This window comes from Apaloderma vittatum, unplaced genomic scaffold, assembly GCF_000703405.1.
Source record: "Apaloderma vittatum isolate BGI_N311 unplaced genomic scaffold, ASM70340v1 scaffold5239, whole genome shotgun sequence".
NCBI lineage: Eukaryota > Metazoa > Chordata > Aves > Trogoniformes > Trogonidae > Apaloderma > Apaloderma vittatum.
In genome coordinates this window covers 15,349-32,517 of record NW_009736808.1, presented here as the reverse complement: position 1 = coordinate 32,517, position 17,169 = coordinate 15,349, and the positions used below count along the sequence as shown (strand labels likewise).

At 37.7% G+C, this 17,169-nt stretch overlaps 1 protein-coding gene across 1 annotated transcript; it reads right to left on the bottom strand.

Annotated features, from left to right (window-relative positions):
• Positions 1–4,073: 4,073 nt before the first annotated feature.
• On the bottom strand, positions 4,074–15,398 carry NME8 (NME/NM23 family member 8). The gene is made up of 12 exons (XM_009877104.1): positions 15,366–15,398; positions 15,218–15,275; positions 14,220–14,326; positions 13,374–13,445; positions 12,219–12,335; positions 11,543–11,609; positions 9,650–9,726; positions 8,038–8,130; positions 5,745–5,902; positions 5,205–5,215; positions 4,989–5,079; positions 4,074–4,296 (listed from the first exon to the last, which is right to left on the bottom strand). The coding sequence occupies exons 1-12, from the start codon at positions 15,396–15,398 to the stop codon at positions 4,074–4,076; spliced, it is 1,107 nt and encodes a 368-aa protein (XP_009875406.1).
• Between the last annotated feature and the right edge of the window lie 1,771 nt (positions 15,399–17,169).

Sequence of the window (17,169 nt, the reverse complement as noted above, 5' to 3'; positions counted from 1 at the left end):
AGGCCAAAGTTGGCCCTGCTGAAGTCCAGAGATGAGATCTTGCTTGGTATTCTCTTCCTACCGTACAAGATCCTGAACTCTACCATCTCATGGTTGCTGCAGCCAAGGATGCCCTCAACCTTTGTTGCTTCAACCAGACCTTCCTTGTTGGTGAGCACAAGGTCCAGCTCCTCTCCTGGTCAGCTCATCCACCATTTGCGTGAAGAAGTTATCATCGATGCACTGGAGGAACCTCCTGGACTGTGGATGGCTGGCTGTGCAGGCCTTCCAGCAAATATCTGGGTAGTTGAAAATCCCCACAAGAAGCAAGGCCTGTGACTGAGAGGCTGCTGTCAGCTGCTTGTAAAAGGCCTCTTCATCTTCCTCAGCCTGATCAGGTGATCTGTCATAGATACCCACCCCATTATCACCTGTGCTAGCCTGCCCCTTAATTCTCGCCCAGAAACTCTCAACTTGCTCCTGATCTGCCCCTGGACAGAACTCGATACATTCCAGTTGCTCTCTCACGTAAAGAGCAACTCCACCACCTCGCCTTGTTGGCCTGTGTTTCCTAAGAAGGACAGAGCCATCCATGACCACATTCCAGTAATGTGAGCTGTCCCACCACGTCTCTGTAATCGCAATGAGGTCGTAGCTCTTCAACCGCACACAGATTTCTAATTCCCCCTGCTTATTCCCCATGCTTCTTGCACTGGTATACACACACTTAAGGGACTTAACAGAGAAGCATCTGTTACTGTTGCTTGTGCTGTACATGTTGGAGTGGATGCACTTGAGCAGGGTCATTGTTTTCACCCCTAACCCTGGGATACTTCCCCCTGACTCATCTGTAGTGAGCCTGGTTTTATCCCCTTCCCCCTTCCAACCTAGTTTAAAGCCCTATCAATCAGTCCCACAAGCAAGAGTTCTCCTCCCTCTCTGAGGCAGCCCCACTCCATCTATAGCTCTCATACCAGGTGCCACGTAAACTTCCCCATGATCATAAATCCCAAAATGTTGCTTTAAGTCATGTCTTTAAGCCATGCATTAATCGCATGTCATTTCCTGTCCCTTTCAGTATTCCTACCTGCTACTGAAGGGATAAAAGAAAAAACTACCTGTGCCCCCAATCCTTCGACCAGTCGGTCTAGTGACATAAAAGTCCTTTTTAATCTTCTTTATACTCCTTTGCTCGATCTCATCGCCGCCAGCTTGGACAACCAGCAGTGGGTAGTAATCAGTGGGACGCACCAGACCAGGGAGTTTTCTGGTAATGTCCCTAACCTGAGCTCCAGTGAGGCAACAGACTTCCCCGTGGGCTGGGTCTGGCCGGCAGATGGGACCCTCTGTTCCCCTCAGGATGGAATCTCCAACGACAACTACCCCCTTTTCTTCATTGTCGGACTGGTCCTAATGCATGGGGATGATTCACTCACTGTAGTCAACCCCATGGGTGCATATCCATCCACCTCTTCACTTCCTTGTCTCTCCTGTTCCAGAGCCCCATACTTGTTCTGCAGAGGCAACCGTGCAAGCGAGGGAGGCTGGGCGGGGACTCGCCTACCTCTCCAAGGTAGGACTGTTTCCATTCCCCCCCACCTCTTAGGTCTCCTCCTTTGACCTGATGGTCAGAGGGGAGGGGATCCCCTGCTATGTGTAGAGCTTAGGTTTCATTTCCAATGAATGAAACCTGAAAAAAAATATTTACTTCAATTATGCACAACCAATACATCCTTTCTGGTTGCACTTGGTAGTTGAATGTAAATGCACATCTGAAAACATTTCCTTAACCAGTTTTTTTCTGGTAAACCACATCAGCTCCAATTAATTTTGTAAATAAATATAAATCCATCAGTATGGGTCAACAAACATTCAAAATTATGTTTCCATTTATAGTGAAAACCCAGTAACTTGCAAGTTATTAATTTCTGTAGCGGTACATTACCTCTAATTAGATCTAGTGAAGGCTCTGGGGAAAAACTACACTGAATTTCAACTGCTGACATTTTATTTCCTGCAACATCTCCGAAATTAAACACCAGCCTTATTGGAAGGTGAAATAGGATTTCCAACTTACTTGTTAGATGCGCAGTAAATTCAGGGGCTTCCAGGTCTATTAAGATCAGACTGGCTCTTGCTATTACTTTCAAAAGGTTTGTAGATAAACCAGTAGTGAAGTAAGTATAGAGGAAAATATCTGGAGAGGAGGACATGCTCCTTCTTTTCTAGATGAGAGTAGTAATATCAAAACCCAAAAGTACCTTAAATACATCTGAGGATTCATGTTACAGGTAGAAGGTTAATAGATATATCAGAGTAATCAAGAGATGCCCTCAGCACAACAAGACCCAAAGTATTTTTATTTTTTCTCATTACGGTATGATGAAAACTTTAGTCTGTAGGTACTCAGAGCACATCAGTATCTGTGCTCTAGGCAAGGTAATCACAGGTGATCATTTGCTCAAAGGTCTGTGGATAAAGGTCTGACTTGCCAGCAGAGCTCATTCAACAGTCAGAGCAGAGGAAAAACAGAGCAGCTGTGCGCAACCGCAAGCTGATTGAGCCCATCTTTTTGGCAGGTGGGGGAAAAAAAAAAAAAGCTTCTCTGCCCCCCAACATCTTTTATTATGCAGTAATTCAGTACAAATATTTGCTACCACTGGACATGCTAATACTTTTTAAACACTATTTTGAGACTGAGAACCAGTTTGTTTACCGTTCTAAACGGAACAGACCTTTAACAGAGGCTTAGTATCGGATTATGATTTCATTAAAGTTCCTAAACAAGGAAATGTGGTCTGTTGTACAAATAAACATGCCCTGTGGTTCTATTTCTCTCCTTCTGGGACGAAAATCAGAAGAATATTTAGGATATCTTTTGTTAGTGTTGGAAACATTTTCATCACATCTCTGCACCATCTAATTCTACCCTGAACCATGAGATATTTTCTAAATAAATGGTTGTGAAGGTCATATTCTCTTCTGATCTGGCATTTAGATATGAGATAAAAGGATAAAGTTAGATTTTCCATAAGATTTGTAATCAGAGGAATTGTGTAAAGTTAACTGCAAGAAGACTTTCATCCATGTGTCTCAGTAGAGTTTGTTGAAACGCGTTCTTCCTGACTCTACTCCATCAGAAGTGCTCAAATTCTTAAAAAATACACCCATGTCTACGTCACGGTAATATACAAAGAGTGGATGATAGTCTAAATTATGTGTGTGATATCTAAGCACTGAATTAAACTTCTAAAAAGATAAAGTAAGCTCTTAAAACGCTGACAGTGTTTCAGTTAACATGCTTTTGAATGCATATTTTATAGTTCTACAGAAGTCTGTATCTCAAAAGTGTAAAACCTTTGTGAATCAATGTCTTCATCAGCTGAAATCTAGTTTTATTGTTTTGAAATATATCTCAGATTCTTCTTGTCCAAAGCTGTTAAATACATTAAGATCAAGAACATACTCAGAAGAAAATAAGAATTAAGAAATTGAATATTCCCACATTTCATTTTGGATACTTATGCACTAGAAAGTAAAGTTGTCATAGATCTATCCGTAATATTTCAATGTAGTCTACTGGATTACTTTAACCAAGCACAAAACAGGAGTCATGTAAATATATAAATTCAAATAAATGGAATCCTTCAACATATAATAAACAAAAAAATGCTTCATTAAGAGTCATGTAATGGAGGATGAAGAATGCTGGTTAAACAAGGAATATGTCAATATATATATGTTTAGGAAAAGGATATATAAACACTGCAAATTTTTTTCAGGGCCTTGAAGTAACCAAGACACCTTAGATTTCCCAAAGGAAAATGAAAAGGGAAAGGCCTAAATCTGTTAAACTGACTAAAGAAAAACTACCTACTAAGCATATGTAAAGAAATCATTACTAAGATCAAACTTCTAGAAGCTATTACTTGTTACGTTGATACGCTTTGCAACAAGGCAAAACTGATAAAAACTGGCTGATAAAAAATAAACGCAGTATGAAGAAAAGTGTTTGTGTATATAGTCTTAAATACAAGTGGCCAAATACATCTAATCACATGAATATCAGTTTTCAGAAATTATATCTTAATTGTTTAATTTATATGAAGCTCTCCAAATAAACACTCAATGCTTTCGAGTGCATTTTCTATATTAGATGCTCCATGAACAGCATTAGACAAAATATCTTGTGCAAACTGAGCTCGAATCGATTCAAGAGATACCTCTTTTGCCACTTCTGGATCAGTTAGACCTGTTAGTTTCCTCCCTTCTTCCACAGCATTTTCCTCTGTTAAGACCGTTACGACCAATGCACTGCTGTAAAATCAATACAGGGAAGCTCTTACGCTATTCTGAGATGCAGATTTAGCTTTGACTTCAGAGGTACCTGAAGGATTACAAAATCTGTTAAGCCGTTTCAAAATTAAAATTGAGTGTTTTGTTTAAGATAGTATTCTGCATCTGAAAGCCAAAAAGATTATGATGATTAGTCATTTAGATTTGGACTTTCTGTCCTAAAAAGATTCTCACCCAATAATTTCTGAAGTAAGACAATATATGCTGTTTTATCAGCAGCTATACTAACATAGTGATTGTTATAAGGAAGATATTTATCCTACATGGGAAGAGCAAGGATTCCATCAGAAATTACTTCTTTTTTTTTTTTTTTGAGAAAATAGTCACTCTCTATAAGTTTGGAAAGAATTTTAAACATTCCTGTGCAACATCGTCTAGGTGTTCCTGCTCTGGCAGGGGGATTGGAGTAGATGATCTTTTGAGGTCCCTTCCAATCCCTAGCATACTGTGATACTGTGATACTGTGACACTGTGATACTGTGATTCTTTTTAAAAGGAAAAGCACTCTGTGCTAGAAGTCACTAAGCTTTTCAGAAAGAGGGACAGAATTTAAAATCCTTCAGCCCCCTTTGGATGTAGCATGTTTTGTTGGTGCTATAAATTCAGTGTGATGTATATTTACATACCTCAGTATTGTAAAACAAGCTACTTACTCAGTCATACAATTCACTAACTGTTCAAAAATGGGTTTTCCTTTGTGATCTTTATAGAACTGTGAAGCCATTTCACAAGTTAAAGAATGTTCTTACTCAGAATAGTCTCTCTGTTTTGCTAGACAGAATTACTATTAAGTGCACAGTGTTTAATGAATGATCAATAAAAAGATTGTGCTTAATTCATGTACAGCGTGATTACAAATACAATAGTACTACAGCGCTGTCTTTAACAGAGATACGGGCAAGTTACACTGAGAACTATTTCTAAGGTTTATTTCTCTACGCAAATATATTTTTGGTCGCTTGCAGAAAATTCAATATTCCCTCGTTTTACTAAATTAACACAGAAAGAGATACAGCAGGAACAAACAAAAATAGCAATTATTATTATGAGTTCTTTTTTGGAACAAAGTATTTAAATCCCCATTGTTTTAAGTAAATCTCTTGTCTAAATACAAAACTTGAGCCAGCATCTGAATTTTTGCGAACACTTCATTGCCTGATGCTGTGTATACAGCTATCATCCTCCTTAAATCTCTCTACAAAACCCAGACACTTCAAGGTATCGTGGTTGTGGTACAGCGAATCCTTGTGACATTTTTACCCACCTTGGAGTGATGCAGGACCAGGTGAAGAACTCTGCCTACTCCCTGGACCCCGTGCACATGACCATCGATAAGAACATTTCTCCGTCTAGGCTGTGCTCTGCGTGCTGTCACGGAATCACATATGGATATTTTCACTGGTGCTTACCTGTCTGACTTCTTGGCCTCAGTTTCACCAGGCATGCTCTCACTCGATCCACTGAGTTCTTTCCAGTAAGGAATAGCATCAGTTGCTTCTTTTTTAGTGATTACTAAAATGTGGCATGGACCGCTCATCATAAATTGAACAAAATCATCAAAATCGGGCTAAAAAAATAAAATATATGCATATATCATTTTCCCTCTATGAGGTGCAGAAACTCTGAGTTTATCATTGGAAATGAGATGACTTACCATTCCAAAGTAACTCAGAATTCCTATTCTAAATTTGCATTCATGTACATTACTCAAAACCACATCAAATTGTTCGGGAAGTTCTTTAATCAGCTATTTGAGACCACATTATAAAATGTCTGAACTAAAATTAATTGAGATAAAGGAAGTCATAGAATTACATTAAGCAAGTACCACATGTTCTTCTGAGTTAAAATGCAAATGACAGGAACGAAGAAAATAATTGAGAAACTTAATATAAATATAGAACACCAAAGTATTTGCAGGAAATTTGTAGGCCTTGTCTTCATTCTCTTTGCTGTGTTCTTTTCCCTCCTTCAGTTCAACCTTCAATCTTAGAAATGTACATTTTCATTAGAAAATAATTTTGAGGCTGTTGTGAGATTTTAATCTTTTTTCCCTTGTATGTTATCTTTTTCTCCCATATTTCAGCAAATATCTTCTCTCCTTTTAAGTATTTGACTAAACCATTTCTTTGCCAGTCACTCTCATCTGATCATATATGATAAATTTGTGCTTTAATAATACAAGGCTGAAATATCCACATGTATGCTTTCAATTAATTACTTTCCTCTTATCTATGCATACACTTGATCCATTTCACAAGATAAACAAACTGGATCACCCAGCTTCATAGAAACAATTTCTTCCTGCAGTTGTATCTGAAGGTCTATTGCTTATGTCCCCGTTCTGCTATAACAGGGAGCCTCTGGACCTTCAGCAAGCTCACAGAGCATCAAACTGGGAATAATTTTGCTCACTGGGCACTGAGGAATTCATATTCTATATGTCACTTCAATACAATTATTTTTCATCTAAAAATTGCACTTAAAGAAAAACAAATAATTGGCTTTTCAATATGCGTAAGGCTCTCTGGACCACTTCTGGGAGTTCATGGTAGTTTTGTTGTTCTCTGTGTCCTAATGTTGGCCATGATCTACCACAGTGTAGTCGTGTTGGCATATATCAAACACTGCACACTTTTTCTCTTTGTTCTTCCCACATCTCCTGCTAGACCTACCTAATCTCAAATCTGGCTGCTGGTCTCATAAAGATGACTTTCACCTTTGTTTCAAAACTGTTTGATTAAACTAGAATCCCAAACTTGGCCAAAATCAAGTTCTCCACGATTCTTTACAAGCTCACCCTGCTAGTTCCTTTCTAAATAATAGTACAACCAAGTCATGATGACTATCAGATTTATTCCCTCTCATCCCCTCCCCGGGCTTCAGTAGAAACCATCTCATCTCACTCTAATTCATTTGGAATGCCATGAGAATACTTTCTCACCTTCTTTTGATTATGCCATCCCTTGCATTGGTACCTCTAATAAACTAGTTGCCTGTGTACAATTCTAGCCTCCATCTTATGCAGACTTTAAATAAGAAATAAATACGTGCTAAGCAGCTTCATTTTTGTGCTTCAGATCCTTCTGCAGAATTAACTTTAGCTACAAAGCTGCCAAAGTACTTGACAATCTCCAGGATCTGGCTTAATGTCAAGCAGCATAATTTCATTGATTTCTTGAACTTTCTGCCTGATCTTAACTGTTTCTTGTCCCCTAATACAGCATAGAGACAAGAAAAATAAATAATAATTTAAAAAATCAATGGAGATGCCTTCTCTTTCTGCCTGTGCATGTGCTTACTCGCAGTACTATCCCATAATAATAGTATAAGAAATTATATAACATATACTGTCACTACTATTCTGGCTGGAAGAATATGGGTCAGATACATACTGTCATACAGATGTCACTGGATTTTAGTTTTGTGCTATGTTTCAGCACCTAACAGCATGATAACAGAAAGAACTAGAAAATCTTTTGGTATTTGAATTGTTTAATTTAGTTGGAATGTTAGGATGCTACCAAGCCATATTTGTATGAGTCAGTAAGAAAAAAGATGCTCCTTTTTTTTTTTCCCCTATGTACTAAATCTACATTAATTCAGTTCAACATACTAAAAATTTAAAAAAGAGATTTGCAAACACACATAGATACAATGATATATTTTAACCTTTCTAGGTTTTCAGTTTTTTTCTTTTACCTGTTCTTTATTCTGGGCATAGAACACTCTGATTTGCTCTTCAGTTAGCATTTTTACTTCTGCTGCTTCAACCACATATCCTGCATCTCTAATCTGCAATTATTTAGTTATTACTCAGGAGCATTTGAAAATGGATACATTAAAAAAAAAATCACATGCTATAAATCTAACTATTGGGTTTGGAAGCTATTTTAAGTTTAAAATGCCCTGAAATATTCCAAATACAAGTGCTACATTTGCCTAAACTGATGTTCCAGCTTTTCAAAGCATTTCGCTAAACTCAGGATCACAATACCCACAAAATTAATGTTTGTGAAAAATACAGTGCAGCTCAATGTAGGTATTCATTCATTAGTTAATAATCCCTTTAACATTGAATAAACTAATTTTAACCACTGTGAATTATTAACATGCAATCACATCTAAAAATGTTATCCTAGACTGTGTGTACTTGTCAAAAATTGTATTAGACTAAACTACTTGACTTGAGAAACAATAAATAAAAATAAAATTTGTTTTATGAGTCTCTCTTAAGTTATATTACCGCACTAAATTTGAGTATTTATAGAGATGCACATTTAGATGACCTATCTTAAAATTCAGTCACCTGGGTAAGAGGTTTATCCTTTACACAGATATTTAAACAACAGCCCTAATACTGATCCCATGTTGACATTAATCTGCTTCCCTACTTTGCTCCTTAAAAAGCTCCTGTGATGTGGCTGAGCATGGAAAATGTGTGAGTATACACCTTGATGCAGCGCAGAATTCAGAGTCAACAGCGGCTGCTCAGCTTTCATGCGCTGCTGGATTTTTTTATTTTTTTTCTTTACTGAGCTTTCTTCCCTTCTGGCCAAGGTAAAGTAATTGCAGAAACAACTTATACAACAATTCAAATCTCTTTCCTGCAAAGGTCCCTCTCCCTGTCATCACACTTTTTAAAATTAACATAATTTTATCATCTTGATATACAGTGTAACAAGGGATTTTTTAATAACAGAAACAGTGAGAAATTCCTGTAACTGAAAGGAGCACTTTAGTACCATATTCTAGAATGCAACAGGATTTTTCTTTCACTGCGTGATGGCTTAAACACTGAAACCTTGGATGCACCCTCGTGTGCTTGCTGGAGTCCCATTCTTTACTGCAGGAACAAATATTGTGCTACTGACAGATATCAGTGTGCAATTACCAGTGCACATGAATTAGCCTCGCCATCTACAGGATATATTGTCAGACGTGTCTATCTATGCAAGCACTCTTCCATAGGGAACTAGTTAGTTGTGTGAAGAATTGTCACCACAACAATCTCTAGTTCCCAGTTCTATTGTAATGTAAGGTGGAGGTGGGGGAAGATAATTGCTTGTTAGATTTCACATGTTGCTAACCTGCAGCGTATGCATAGTAGTCATACCCCATCTACTGACATAAAATAGTATCAGCTGGAACACCGTATTATTTCAGGTCAAAATTATCATGCTTTTATCATCCTTAGAGAAATATTAACAAATCTTGTTCTAAAGCAGATCGTAATTTATACTCAGGCTTAATTTTACATCTTGCTACTCTGTCTCTTAAGTAAGATGAATGAATCTTTTCAAATTCTGCCTACCTTTTGTTTAATTTCTTCTACATGACCCTCCAAGACATCATCAGGTTTTATAATTCCAGCAGAATATCTGACTGGTACTTCTTTTTCTAGAAAGGGGGGGAAAAAAAATATCATGTGTCAATGAGTACATTTATCAAAATAGGTCCATAACTACACATTTCTTTACTTAGAAGTGCGTTTCTCTAAATAATTCTCGATTTTAATATCAAATATGGCCAAACAGTAATTCCAAACGAAAAGTGACTCCAGCAGTTAAGGCATATCTTGGAGTGCAGGATAGACCTTGGCCATCCCCAAAATTCACACTCCTGATGTTTTGGGTAATAATGGAGAAATGGTTGACAGGTAGCTAGAAGTAATGGAAAACCTGCAGTTTAATACAGATGCTTTGTCTAGGGAGCTCTGCACATGCAGGACTAGAAATGTGGAAAAAATTAATATTACTAAGGAAAAATCGGTAAGTGAAAACCTGTATGAATATTCATAGAATCATAGACTGGCCTAGGCTGGAGGGGACCTTAGAGATCATTTAATCCAACCTCCCTGTCATGGGCAGGGATGCCTCTCAGCTAGATCAGGCAACACATGGGGACCGAACAGGGAGCGAACTCGTGACCTAGTTGTTATCAGCACCACGCTCTAACCAACTGAGCTAACCAGCCCCCTATTAGAGACCTCCAGTAAAAATACACATTTATTTTCATAGTTCGTATTTGTTTCCTTAGCATTGCGGATGCTGACATAGTTTCACACAGGATGGTAGGGGCTGGAAGGGACCTCTGAAGATCCTCACCAAATAACAGAAAGTGGTAAGAGAATAAACTTCATTGTCATTGCAGAATCTGAGGTTTACAATTAAGCAGTAGAATGTAATTCAATCAGATCCTAAACATGCTAGAGGAACTTAATGACATCTTTAACAAACACCAGACTATCACTTGTTTCTAGTTTTAGTAAACACTCAGAGGCACTTGCATGTGGTAAGGAAAATATTAACACAAAATGTTAGTGTATTATGGATTCAGAGGAATCCCATAACCTGAAGCTGAACCCAGGCTGAAAATGCCGTTCTCTGATTTTGTCACACATTTAGGTTCTGTGGATTAGAGTGAAGTCCGTACATAACTTCTACACGATTTGTAATACTGTACTACTTGATCTCAGTGAGTTTATGAAGATTAAAAATAGGCTAAGGCTGAGGTCAGGAATATGGCAGTTGAACCATAAAATAAAGAAGGCAGGAAAAGGAAGGAGAAGAGACACAGTCTGTGACTGTGATCTAGTGCCTTCTCACAGGAGAAAAAAAACCAAAACAACAAGACAAAAGTGAGAATGGCGGAGTTAATTCCAATTCAGTGTTGCCAAAGGGCATTCACAAACTGATGGTCCTTATTTTTCAATCTTTTCGGAACCTTACAATGAATTTACGCTCTTAGGTAAATCTGTTCTTTAGCTCTTACATCTAATCCAGTCAAAGAGTTAATTAAAAATAATCTGAGATACAAGACATGCCATTCCTCCACAGATAAACTCATCTAATTCTCTTCAGTTGCCTCCATCTTGGTATTCCTGTAGAACATCAGCTCGACAATACAGTTTAGCTAACACAGGGACCTTCAGACACTGGTTTTACACAGGAAAATTCCCTGCTAGATGCCAGGGACCTGAAGTCTGAAGGTTCCCACAGCAAGGGTGAAGAAACTAACGGTGACAGTCCAATATCTTAATTTCTTACAGAAAAAAAAGCTTCTCCTCAGTCATGGCCTCTCCTATCATTAAATTAAAGTTAATATTATTAACTCAAAGCTGGACATACCAAATTCTTAACCAGGTAACAGAAAGAACAAATATCTTTTGGGGTCAACATTTCTAAATCAAATCAAATACATTTACCCTCAGGTACAGTCTCCTCATCAGATTCTTCTGATGTTTTCTCTTCTACAAAAACGAGTTCATCTACCTAAGGTAATTGTAAATAGAGAAGGAGTACATCACCAGTGCAAAGCTAAAGTCAAACATATCTCTCGTATCTTTACAACACTTTTATCTTAGAACATATTTGCTACCCTGGAAAGTGAGCAATGCTAAGGCAAATCTTGGGTTAGCCTGATTTTCCTTAAAAGAGCTACAGTTTGTTAAAAGTTTCCTTTTATTGTGAGCAGAGTTCTTTGACCTCCATTTTCACTCAAAGCAAGCAAAGACAAATGGCTGTTTCTCATGTGTTTGTTTCACATGACATACTGTTGCTAAGTTGTAGCTGAAAAACACTCAGTCCTGAAAAAGACAACTAAAACTGATAGGGACATTTTGTCCATCTCTCCATTTCTTGCATTAATAGGTTAATCTGTAAAACTATTAGGTTTTTGTAAAGTACTATTTAATGGAAATTTCTGGTAAAAAAAACCCCACCCAAACAACAAACCACAAAACACACCTCCACATGCTACCTTACTGTTATGAACACAAAAAAATTAAACATCAGCAAAAGGTCTATCACAGGGCATTGAAAGAAACCATGCAAGCATAACAAAAATACTCATTTGTATTTAAGTACCTGTTTTGCAAGTACCTCTTCACGTTTCTTCTGCCCAGCTGCAATTTTCCTCTCTTCTTCCACTAGTTCTGCTATTTTCCTACGGAGAAGAGGACCATCTGGACCTCTCACCATTGCAATAATTTTGCCATTCTGTGAAAGAGAAAAATTAGCACTGTGAGTTCTTGGCACTTAGGTTACATGTATACTTGCCTTTTAGAAGGCAAGTATATGTGCTGTATCTTGCTAGCTTTTTTTCCAGGAAAGTTTCCTCTGCCCACTGAAGCAAATATAAAAGCTACTACTGCCTCTCTTCATTCAGAATGAACCTTTCCTTGCTTTTACTTTCTCCCTTCCTTTTCAACTTTTTTTTTCATTTCTAGGCTCTCAGTTAATAGTACAGTCAGGAGTGACTGCACATATGGAATTTACTAGGTCTTAATTTCTATAACATGAAGTTTTCTATCTTTTTATTTCCATTGCATTTCAGTGAGTTCTCAGTCACAGTGAGGAGGTCCATAGCAAAGCTAACAACTGGCGATCAAAGATACCGTTAACTTGGCTTGGCAGCATTCAGATTCAAATCTATAAGTGTCCTAGAAGTATCCTTGTTCCTGGCCCCTAGTTGCAGAAATTTTAAGTCCTAGCACCCTCACATCAAAAAAACCCACTGGCTCCCAAGCAAGCAGTGTTCTACAGTGGAGTCCTCAGAGGATAATATTTCTGTATCCATCAGCAAGAGATAAATGATTAATTGTTACAATCACTCAGGTGTGAAAGACAATTTTATTTGTTTTCCTTAAAAAAAATAAAATCTTAAAGTTGCAGGAAGTGTAAACTCTTTTTCCCCTGAGGGAAAGTGTGCATAAAATAATCATTTCAGTGCAGCCACATGTGGGCGCTTTATACAAGACAACCCTGGAAAACTTACAGAGATTTCTTACTACGTAACCACCAAAACTGGCTATCAAAAGTCTTCTGTAGCTCTGTGTGCATCAGCCACAGTGAAAATGTGCTGGAGAACCACGGATTTAGGGAAACAGCCTCAAATAAACAACATCTAGTGATATCATCCTACATACTGTAAAATGTGAATATATGGTTTATACAGCTTCATGTTTCTTTTTAATCTACTGACATTTAAGGCAAAAGCAAGCAGCAAATTAAAAGAAACAAATGTAATGTACTCACTACACAAAAAAGAAACACAGGTTCACAGTTATCCCTAAATGGTCGCAGAACTGGAATGCTGTTAGCCTCTGCCTGAAGTCAAATGAAAAAGGTTATTTACTTAGGGGTGTGTGTACATACAGATAAGATGCATAAGGAAGCAGTCCATGCATCCTTGACAGAAAAGATTATCCATTGTATTAAGTTCTTTGTGACATGTAGTCAATGAAAGCACTTGAAATTATCTCTGAACACAACTCCCTGCTTTCTTTGTATATAAAATATATGTATTTTTCTGCAAAAATGTTTTGATCAAGCAATTGGAAGTTTTCAGTAGCATGAAAAAGGATGAGCTTGGTCAACATCTGGGAGGAACTAAATCTGTGAAAATTTTTTCTAACTGAAATACAATATATAACTCCTGTTTTATACTGCTTGTGTAAAGGAATATTTTTACTAATACAGTTTTGTGATAGTTTATATTTCAGTTCTCCTTTTTTGTTCTCTTAGGGGAATATTTAGGAAAAAGAAGTAACGGCATTTTTTGTAGACATCTGAGAATTTTAAATGTGATAATCCTTAACATAGGAACTTTAAAAAAATCATGCAATGTGGTTTTTGAATGTTTCTGCAATCTCATCAAAGAAAGCAGAAGTTATGGAATATTAGCTCTCCTCTGTTACAGTTTCTTCCATATTTATTAACAATTTCTAATCTACCATGAAACAAGCTCTAACAAGCAGGTATGTGGAAGAAACAACTAGGCCAAAATTATAACTACTTGGTATAAGGACAGCAAAATGGAAGCTCTACATACACAGACATACATATATTTAAAATAAAATGCAAATAAAGTTCCATCCTTACCACTGCGAAGTGCAGCACATCATCTTCACTAAACTTACTCTTCAGTTCTCTGAATAATCTCTGCACAGCTTTGCAAGGACCACACCAATCTTGATACACATCTATCACTAAAATGTAGTAGTTTGGAATTACAAGCAGCTAGCTGGTAGAACTTAAAGTGAGACATATTCATGAGTGTGTTGGAACAGTACTGGGAAGGAGTTCACAAGCATCTCTCAGTCCTCGTGGAGTCAAGGAATGCGTCATGAACACATCGATGCATTCAGGAGATACATCACAGTTTCCTCTCATTTCAATTACTTTTGACATCAACAACCTACTTCATAGTAGTATTTGATATTATTAACCCAGACGGCTGCATTTGCCTCATATTCCTTTTCATTGATCTTTTTCTTTGCCCACTGATATCTTTCATTCTTAACTAAGTCTCTATTCTACAGGATTTTTACCTCAAGTTCATGCAGATCATTTCTCCCCCATTACTACTACTCTGTAGATATGACCCCATTACAGATTTGTTCCTTCTACCTAAATATAATTCCTAAGATATAGTTACTGGACTGAGAACACCAAAAACTAGGAATAATACACACCATAGAACACAAATTCTCAAGAATGCTGTCCAACTTAAGTACAACCGTACAGTATTAATTTGGTCTGTACAAGGTTTTAGGAGGAAAATCTTCCACGGAAGCATCCAACTTGCTAACATACAGAGTACTGCATTGGAAAGGTATCTTCTCAAACTTGTGAAACAGTGGATAAAATAATGGCTAATATAATCTGTTAAAAATACTTATTTATCACAGAAAACAGTGCATATTCATAAACACAATATATAAATTTATAAATATATTAATATAACATTTCTTTTAAAGGTAACATGCTGCTAGTCTTCTAGATTTATAACAAGCATCCATTAAAGATATGACACAGTAATACAAAAAACTGCACACATCTTCGTGAAAGATTAAAAAGAACATAGTAACAACTAGTACCTACTACTCCTTTTGTCAGCAACATTTCATCCCACTGGTTTTCATTGGTTATTATGTCCTGAAAAAAAGTAAATTGACATTTTAATTTTTTTAAAAAATAAAAATAAATCTATTAATCTCAAATTTTTCAAATAATTTGGATTTATACCTGAAGCTGGTCTTGTTCCTTCTTGCCTGCCATTTCCCTGTGATTATAGGAAACCTGTCAAAGTACAAAGCACATTTAAGATTTTTTTAAAAGAACGTGACATGAAGAACTGATTTATGTATTTTTTTAACACAACATTGCCTTCTGATTACCTTAAAAATTAACTCAACTGAAGCCTTTGCAACAATGCCAGTTATCAACCTATGTCAGAACTCTGCGAAGTAATATACTATTCATTTACAAAACCCACATAGCACAAGAAAAAAATAATTTTGTTTCTTAATCTGACAGAGTCCTGACAATTTTTTAGCCTCAACAACTTATTAAGCTTAGTTACTCTGTTTAGAATGGCCACAGGGACCTTGGACAGTATGGCAGATGTTGTAATGGTGAACCATTTCAGAAAAATATTGATTAAAGAGTTTCAACTCTAATGACATCAAATCAAACTTCCTATATTCTGAGATACACAAAAAGTAATGACTTACACATATCCTAGAACTAAACTCACAGACTGAATCCTGATGCATTCATCATTCTGTCATTAATAAAAAATGGTAGTCTTTGTTTTGGGGAAAAATGGAAGTGCCAGCATGAATGCGACCGGCACCGATATCTAACAAGTCAGACAGCAAATATGTCCAGCAAATACTTTTTAATTAAGATTTCACATAACACACTCTCTCACTAATGTTGCAGATATTACATGATAAAACATGAACAGACAAGCACATTTTCTCTGTAGCAACATGTTTCTCTAACCTTGACAGCAGGCATTTTCATAGCCACCCTTTATCAAGTACATGCAAAGGTCACACTTCTTACCACACACTTTGCAATCCAAACTGCTTCCTCGGACTATCCACATGTAAAAATAGACCTGCCTGCACACTCTGATACACCAAAAAACTGACATTCAAACGTACACATTCTTTGCATATAGACATCCAGTATCTTAGCAAAGGCCTTCATACATATGTATGCATGAAAATATCCAAGTGCTTGTGAGATTTTTGACATACACCTGTGTGTACATAAATACAGACACACAGGTCCCTGGGCACCAGCACTCATGTACAACAACAGGTCACTGCATGCTCCAAGGCAGCACTCTATCAGACCATTTGCTCCTTACCCCTGAATTCTACAAAAGTGGATAAAAAATGAAAGATCATGGATGGGAAGCACTCACTGAGGTCCACGCCACGCTTCAGCTTGCAAAAACACCCGTGTGTTTCCACAATATCTACATTTAGCCCATATCCAAGGCTAAACTAGAGTAGCTTGGGGCAGCTGCCCTGGCTCGTGCCCCTCCCAGCTCAAGGTCCTGAACCACTCCAAACTGCTGATGGCTGCAAAACATGGCCAGCCTGGGATTCCATCCCAGCGAAACCACGACCCACAAATACCTGCAAAGAATCACATCCTTCTGCAGCCACCGAGTGATCAAGCTCACACCTCTGTTCACAGAATCACACGATTGTTGAGGCTGGAAAAGACCTCTGAGATCATCAAGTCCAGCCAATGACCCAACACCACCACATCAGCTAGACCACAGCACTAAGTGCCACATGCAGTCTCTCCTTAAACACCTCCAGGGACAGTCACTCCACCACTTCCCTGGGCAGTGCATCCCAATAACTGATCACCCTCTCCAGGAGGAGGTGCTTGCTGAGATCCAACCTAAACCTCCCCTGACGCAGTTTCAGGCCGTGCCCTCTCGTCCTGTCACTGGTTGCCTGGGAGAAGAGCCTGACACCCACCTGACTGCACCCTCCCTTCAGGCAGTTGTAGAGAGTGATGA

Coding starts and splice junctions, on each gene's coding strand:
- NME8 (XM_009877104.1), bottom strand. CDS start 15,398: ATGGCAGGCAAGAAGGAACAAGACCAGCTTCAG. Junction 11,610..12,218: donor GGCAGAAGAAACGTGAAGAG/GTACTTGCAAAA, acceptor CAATTACCTTAG/GTAGATGAACTCGTTTTTGT. Junction 8,131..9,649: donor TAGAAGAAATTAAACAAAAG/GTAGGCAGAATT, acceptor AAATAATTGCAG/ATTAGAGATGCAGGATATGT.